The sequence below is a fragment of the Theropithecus gelada genome, chromosome 15 (genome assembly GCF_003255815.1).
Source record: "Theropithecus gelada isolate Dixy chromosome 15, Tgel_1.0, whole genome shotgun sequence".
In the NCBI taxonomy this organism is placed as follows: Eukaryota; Metazoa; Chordata; class Mammalia; order Primates; family Cercopithecidae; genus Theropithecus; species Theropithecus gelada.
Window position 1 is genome coordinate 27,821,600 of NC_037683.1, and position 7,859 is coordinate 27,829,458.

At 48.3% G+C, this 7,859-nt stretch overlaps 1 protein-coding gene across 2 annotated transcripts; it reads left to right on the forward strand.

Moving 5' to 3' along the window:
• Positions 1-3,328: 3,328 nt before the first annotated feature.
• On the forward strand, positions 3,329-5,272 carry RNF183 (ring finger protein 183). Of its 2 annotated transcripts, none has more exons than XM_025360239.1 (2): positions 3,329-3,407; positions 4,128-5,272. In XM_025360239.1, exon 2 carries the CDS (start codon positions 4,165-4,167, stop codon positions 4,741-4,743), a length of 579 nt encoding a protein of 192 aa, XP_025216024.1. In that variant the 5' UTR covers positions 3,329-3,407; positions 4,128-4,164; the 3' UTR covers positions 4,744-5,272. The 2 variants fall into 2 exon arrangements, with proteins under 2 accessions (XP_025216024.1, XP_025216023.1); XM_025360238.1 differs by lacking the exon at positions 3,329-3,407 and adding an exon at positions 3,490-3,553.
• The last annotated feature ends 2,587 nt before the right edge of the window (positions 5,273-7,859 follow it).

A 7,859-nucleotide genomic window follows, 5' to 3' on the forward strand; every position in this document is an offset into this window, starting at 1 on the left:
GCTTGGGGTGGGGGTGATACGTGGCCAGAGTCTCTCCCCAGCTGATCCTGAAACAACAGTGGATCGCTGGAAGAGCAGCACAGATAAAGATCCAGGCAATAATGATCCTTCCTCCTCTTGGACAGCCTTTTACAGCTCTGGCCATGGAATTTCAGAGAATGTAGGTCTGATCTGGGGGGAAACAGGAGATCTTGATGTGTAGTAATACAAGCTTACTGGAGTGAAGTTAGAATTTTCAGGTAAGAGAATTAAAAAAAAAAAAAAAAATTATAATCTTGCCCCCAGAGATAACCACTGCTAATATTTGGTTATTTATCTTTCCAGACATTTTTTTCCATTGTGCACACATTTTTGAAAATTGGATTATATTGCAATATGGTTTTGTTGCTGGTTCTTTTTTGCTTAATGACATTATATCCTAGGCATATACCCATCTTAATAGTTTTGCCACATCATATTAAAGGCTGCATAGCATCTCTTCCTATGGATGGGGCAGAATCTACTTAATCAATGTCCTATTACTGGATGATGACGTAGTTCTCCATACGTCACTGTTAAACCAGCGCCCAGATGGGCATCTCTGTACTCACATCTTTGCAGAAGTCCTTGATGATTTCCGTGGAATCAATTCCCAGTGGGGGAAATGATGAGTCAGAGTTACATACAATTGAAGGCTTCTGATAAGTATAAAAGGTCTGCTTCTAACACACTCTGGGATTCAGGAGCTCCTCAAAGCTTGATGCAGACAACTTTGTTATGGCTTTGAAGTCAACCTGGACCCTTCCTTTCTCTCAAATCCATTTGCATTAATAATTTCAGTTGCCTCATATATCCATAACAATGCTTTGGTCAATAGTGGATTACATATGTGATGGTGGCCACATAAGATTATAATACCATATATTGACCGTGCCTTTTCTAAGTTTATGTTGAAATACACACATAATTATCATTGTGTTACAATACCTATAGTATTCAGAACCTAATAAGTTGTGTGGGTTTGTAGCCTAGGTGCAGCAGGCTAGACCACACAGCCTAGGCACGTAGCAGGCTCTACCATCTAGGTTTGTGTAAATACACTCTGTGCTGTTCACACAACGATGGGTTTCTCAGAACATATTCCCGTTGTTAGGTGCTATGTCGCTTTGTAGTCTTTACTGGGTGCTGGGCTCTGACTAAAAGCTTTACTAGTTTTGGCTTCCTTTTCACAAGGGGAAATAGAGGCACAGAGAGGTCAAGCAATTCAACTGGAATCACAGCCCTAAATAGCCATGGATCTGGCGTCATGAACCTTGACATAAACTACAACTGGATCCCTAGAGCTCCACTGCTTCTTGGGAAGTGGCTTTGATTCTGTCCCCAAAGATATCACTTATCCCATCCCCTTTTATCTTCTCCACCACTGCCTAACCTGCACCACCATCGAATGCCTGAGCCACACTGCTACAGCCCGAACAGGTGCTCCCTTCCCGGTCTTGTCCCCTCAGTCTGTCCTCTGCCCTGCAGCTAGAATAGTGTTTTAAAAATGGAAATAGGATCAGGTACCTTACCCTACCGCTCACCCCTGTAATAAAATCCAGATGAACTTCGCTCACAGGTCCTGCATCCTGTCCCTCCCCACCTTGCCTACCTTGGCTCCAGCCACCACACCTTGATCACCCTGGGCTCCTTTCACTTTCTCAAATTGGAAGAATTTTTCTCGCCTCAGAGCCACACATGCTGTTCCCCGGGCCTGCAACGCTCTTCCTCCACTCTGTGTGGCTGGATTCTTATATACTTTGGTCTCAGCTCTTCTGTCACCTCTTTGCAGAAACATTCTCTGGTGGTCTCATCAGGAGCAGCGACCAAGCACCCGAAGCCCATTTTCCTTTTTGCCTTTTATTAACAACCATTAAAACTGTGTATTTATTTATTGCCCACTAATCATTAAATATCTCTTTGCCTCACTACACTCTAAATGTCATGAGGTCAAAGACAATGTCTATTTTGTTCACCATAATACCCAATAATACCTTGCGCAGCACCTAGGCTAGAGTAAGCCCTCAATAATGACTGAGTGGATGAATGGGCCGCAGAAGAAAGCACTGGTGCAGAGCCCTGGTAAACTACCCTAGTTTCGCTTAGGGCTCCATCTCCCTCCACATATCTTCATTTCCTCCTTCCCTGTTTGGGGCAGTGCCAGAGGTCTAGAAGAAAACCAGGAAGCCACGGGTCAAAGAGTATAAAGAGCAGGTTTTGCTTCAGACATCGACTCAGTCGGGATAGATGATATCATATCAGGGGCTTTAGGGAGACTCCCTTCCCCCCAGATCCCCTCTTGCACAGTTCTTGGATTTCTCCCATGAGTCTTCTGGCTGTGAGGGATTCCTGATCACATGCAAACACTTATTATCTAGCTAGTAACACACACTGAGTAGGTGGACGGCGTGGATGTAGCCTTCCGTCTTTTCGAAAACCATGAGTCTGAAGACATGGGTCCCACGTCACCATTAACTAGCTGGGTGACTTTGGGTGAGTCACTTCTTGTCTCTCATCTGCAACATGAGTAATTCAGATGGAGAATTGGTTTTTAAACTTTTTCTTTTCCCCAGTAGCTCAACTCTTCAGATTATTCAAATGACCTATATGAAAAACAGAGAAAAGCCAAGTATTTCTGGTTGAAATGGAGAAGCGGGGCTGGAGTGCGCCTCCCTCCAACTCCCCGCTTTAACTCCCTAAGGTTGGTGGGACGACCAACTCTAAGATCTCAGAAGGCTGACCCGCTGTGTGCTAAGAACAAAGCAGAAGGCAGCAAGGTTTGCACACGCTGCTTGCAGTTACTTAGGCACATTAAAAGATCAGTGGGTGACTGGACTGAATCTGATAGTCGGAGCTTTTAAGCTTCCAAGTAGGTGACTTTCACAGCAACCGAAGTGCTGAGCAGGCAGCCCCTTTGTGCAAGGAGGAGGTTCCAGCCACGTTCGAAGAGAAATGAGGACCCGAGAGAGAGGAAGCCCAGAAGACTCCCTTACCCTCTCCACATCTAGAAAGAGGAAATTGCCACCCTACCTTTCCAGACCAGGGACGCCAGGTCTTGAAGGGACTGCCCACAATCTCACAGGTGTTTGGCTTCCAGGTTCAATTAGTTGCCATGCCCTGGGGGGAACTCAGGTCCTCCATCTCCCTCCCCACCCCACCCCCCAGGAAGCTCTCTGGCCTTGGCTCCAAGCAGGTGTGCTCAAGAGGCTGCAGACTGGGCCACCTGGCAGCCCCAGGTGCTGCGTGCCTGCTGCCATGGAGACAGGCCCCTGGGTTGGTGGCAAGAAGGCAGTCTCCCAAAGCTTTGCCAATTCAGGGGAGGGAGCGACTGGAGCCTCAGGCCCTCCAGTGCAGTCTGCCTGACCACCCTGGAACCCACAGAAGCCCAGGTGCGTGCCCTGAAGGTTTCCCAGGACAAAGGGAGGGAGGAGGAGCCAGGGTAGGCAGAGGACCGGGAAGAGGCTTTGGAAGGGGAAGAGGCTCTGGGAGGGCTGATCTGGGAAATGGGGCAGAGGAGCTTCTACAAGCCTTCCAGGTAGGGAGAAAAGCCTTTCCAGGGGTCCCCTTGCCAGGCCAAGGACTGAGTGCGTAGGATCTGGAGGGTTGGCCCTCTAGCTCAAGGGGAGGAGGGAAAGAGGGCTGGCATTTGTCCCCATAGGAGGGATAGACCAGGGAATTCACAAAACCCATCTCTGCGCTAGTCAGGGATTTGAGGTAGCAGGGAAGGAAACATTTGTCCTCTAGCAAAATCCACAGACTGCGGCTTACCCCCAGCTCCCTGGGTTCAGGGCAGCCACGGCCACAGACACCGACCATAAGGAGCATTTGCGTCCAGCTCCAAAGCCCGGGGCGCTGTCTCCTCCAATGCCGGCTCACTTGGGGGCTCTTGGTAGGGGTGGCCCAGGCCTTCACCTTGACAGAGGGGAGGCTGCAGGAGCATTCGACTCCACTCGATGGCTTAGGAACTGGTGATCAAGAACAAAACGCTTTTGAACCTGAGTAAAACATGGTGATGACACCTTTCAACACCCACAGAACACTTTGCCCCAGGCCAAGCACAGGGATGGGGCTTCATGGCTGTTCCTTTGCTCCTTTCCCCATTCTGCCAGGACGTCTCCCGCGAGGCCTCCCTGTGTGTGGCTGAGGATGGCTGAGCAGGAGGGCCGGGAGCTTGAGGCCGAGTGTCCCATCTGCTGGAATCCCTTCAACAACACGTTCCATACCCCCAAAATGCTGGATTGCTGCCACTCCTTCTGCGTGGAATGCCTGGCCCACCTCAGCCTGGTGACTCCAGCCCAGCGCCGCCTGCTGTGCCCGCTCTGTCGCCAGCCCACGGTGCTGGCCTTGGGGCAGCCCGTCACTGACTTGCCCACGGACACTGCCATGCTCACCCTGCTCCGCCTGGAGCCGCACCATGTCATCCTGGAAGGCCGTCAGCTGTGCCTCAAAGACCAGCCCAAGAGCCGCTACTTCCTGCGCCAGCCTCGAGTTTACACGCTGGACCTCGGCCCCCAGCCTGGGGGCCAGACTGGGCCGCCCCCAGACACGGCCTCTGCCACCGTGCCTACGCCCATCCCCATCCCCAGCCACTACTCTCCGAGGGAGTGTTTCCGCAATCCTCAGTTCCGCATCTTTGCCTACCTGATGACCGTCATCCTCAGTGTCACTCTGTTGCTCATCTTCTCCATCTTTTGGACCAAGCAGTTCCTTTGGGGGGTGGGGTGAGTGCTGTTCCCAGACAAGAAACCAAACCTTTTTCGGTTGCTGCTGGGCATGGTGACTGTAGAGCCTCATTTGGTGGTGTCTTCCTTTGTAGTGTTGTTTATTTTACAATCCAGGGATTGTTTAGACCACGTGTTTGCTTCTGGGAACAATTAAAAACAAACAAACAAACAAACAAACGAACAGCTTGAAGGACTGGGAGATGTGGAGCAACCTCCGGATGTGAGTGTGGCGTCATGGAAGGGCAGACAAGCGGTTCTGACCACAGAGCTCCACAGCAAGTTGTGCCAAAGGGCTGTACAATGGTATCCAGGAACCTGACTAGCTCACATAGCAAGTTGCATTTCTCACTGGAGCTGCTTCAAAATCAGTGGATTTGTTTTTTGCATTGCTCTTTTTACTATGGGTTGCTAAAAAAAAAAAATTGGGACGTGAGCTTGAATTCTGTGGGTAAATGTGTGTTTGTTTCTTTTCAGCTTTCTCTTTGGATGTCTTGCCGCCGGTTGCAGTAAAACTGTTCTGCATTCATTAATTCATTCACTTATTCATTCTATGACCATTTACTGGGCTGGTGCTGAGTGCCAGAACTAAGGGAAGAGAAGAGTAGGATTATCCAGGGGTGGCAGATGGCCCTTACTAGCAGGAAGGGGTGTGCTCATTCAGCTGCTGCTTCTATGAGACGACCTCTTGCCACCATGTAGTTCATGGAGTGTTAGGTGAAATCTAACGGTGAAAGATGTTAGATCAGTGGACTAGGGGAAGTCTGGGATTTGGAGGAATAAGTCTTTCTTCCTCCAGGCAGATACAGAGGCCCTGATTAGAATGGACACAGGGTAGAGTTCTGATTCCCCTCCGCCAAGCTTAATAATCCTGGCTTCAAGAAGATGGAAACTCTGGACAGAGGCAAAGGCTTAGCTCCCATCCTGGATGGGATAGAATCCAGGAACCAATCAGATAGAATTTGGGGGCTCAGGCTATTGCTTGGTAAGTTGCAACCTTGCAGTGTCTAAAACCCTGATTTCTGTTTCCCCAGTTTCAACCTTGCCTGGTGGCTTAAGGCTCTGACACAATTTTAGAGTGGTTAAGATACCATTACAGCCTGGGCACAGTGGCTCACGCCTGTAATCCCCAGCAAAGATGAGCTGGGTGTGGTGACGCATGCCTGTAATCCCAGCTACTGGGGAGGCTGAGGCAGGAGAATTGCTTGAACCCAGGAGACGGAGGTTGCAGTGAGTCAAGATTGCACCACTGCACTCCAGCCTGGGTGACAGACTGAAACTCTGTCTCAGGGGGGGAAAAAAGATATCATTGTACAAAAAAGATACCATCACAAATACGTAAGGATAACATTTTGAGGTTTTGTGGGTTTTTTGATATGTGGAATAAGCTTTCAGAGGCCAGAATTTGAGTTGGTTGATTTGCTGCAAATAATGTTAGATTCCCCTCCACGGGTTTTAATGTACAAAATGCATCAAAATATCCAAGACGTATATTTCATGTTTAGAAAAACCAAGTGGTTTTAAGCTCCAGTATAAAGAAATATTCTCCATTACAAAGTTGGAAAACTGCCTACATACTCCTCTAGGGGACTAGCAACTGTCTCTCCATTTGTGCCATCAAAGATAATTACACTAAAGCTGGGACTCCACCTTTCCCCATTTACTTCATTTCTTTACACAGCTTTGCTCCTTAAACTTGTGGCAGGTAAGTTAGGCAATGATCTCACCATGTCCCCTGAGCTAAGAGGACAGGCAAGGGCAGCTCAGGACAGGAAGAGCTGAGGAAAGGCCAGGAAGGAACATGGGCCTCTGCACTAGGGCCTACTAATCTCAGCAAGCTTAATCCCCACTTTATAGATGAAACCGAGGCTCCGTGAGTTTAGCTACCTTGTTCAAGGTCACCCAGCTAGGAGGTGGGAGAGTCTTTTCAGTCAAAAAAGAACTTAGATCCTTGGAGTGGTTGATACACCACCCAAATAAGACAAGATGTAAGTTTGAGGGTTTTTCTGATAGGTGAGGATATACAGTCATCCCTTGATATTCAGGGGGAAATGGTCCCAGGATATCCTGAAGATTCCTGAATACAAGGATGCTCAAGTCCTTGCTATAAAATGGTGTACGTGTTTGCATATAACCTAGACACATCCTCCTGTATATTTTAATTCATCTGTTAATTATTTACAATACCTAATACAATGCAAATGCTATGTGAAGTTGCTATACTGTATTGTTTAGGGGATAACAAGAAAAAAAGTCTGTATATATTCAGTAGTGTATTTTCGACCTATGGTTGGTTGAATCCTTGATGTGGAACCCGCTGGTAACAGATGGAGGGCTGCGTGAACATTATGGTGTCTCTTGTTTTCACATTCAGTAGCTCCAGCCTTGCGGCAGCCCCATCCTCTTCAAATGTATCTGGAAATGCACGGGAGCATCTTTTGTACTCAGTGGAGGGGGTGAACTGCGCTGCTGACATTTAGGGCTCAGAGGTCTGGGATACTAACACCTGCTGCAATACTTATGTTGCCACAGTTCCACAGGATGAAAGATCATCTAACTACAAATGCAAATAGCTATCTTGTTGATAACAATAGGCTCCTCATCCGTTCGGGATGTGGGGGAGTTACTTTAACTCCATTGGGCATGAGCTCAGAGATGGAAGAGACTTGTCAAAAGAGCAGTATACAAGGTGGGCACAGTGGCCCATGCCTGTATCTCAGCTACTCAGGAGGCTTAGGCAGGATGATCGTTTGAACCTAGGAGTTAGAGATCCTATCTCTTTTTTTTTTTTTTTTGAGATGGAGTTTTGCTCTTGTCGCCCAGGCTAGAGTGCAATGGCACGATCCCAGCTAAGTGCAACCTCTGTCTCCCGGGTTCAAGCGATTCTCCTGTCCCAGCCTCCTGAGTAGCTGGGATTACAGGTGTCCGCCACCATGCCTAATTTTTGGTATTTTTTGTAGAGATAGGGTTTCACCATGTTGGTCAGGCTGGTCTCAAACTCCTGACCAAAGTGTTGGGATTACAGGTATGAGCCATTGCACCCAGCCGAGATTCCGTCTTTAAAAAAAAAAAAAGGTGAGGGGCATTATACAAAGTGGAGAGTCCTTAAAAAGCTCAGAC

Bases quoted from the DNA above. Each gene is read 5' to 3' on its own strand.
- RNF183 (XM_025360238.1), top strand. From the start codon at position 3,522: ATGGGGCAGAGGAGCTTCTACAAGCCTTCCAG. The intron at 3,554-4,127 runs GTAGGGAGAAAA...CCATTCTGCCAG, and splicing joins AGCTTCTACAAGCCTTCCAG to GACGTCTCCCGCGAGGCCTC.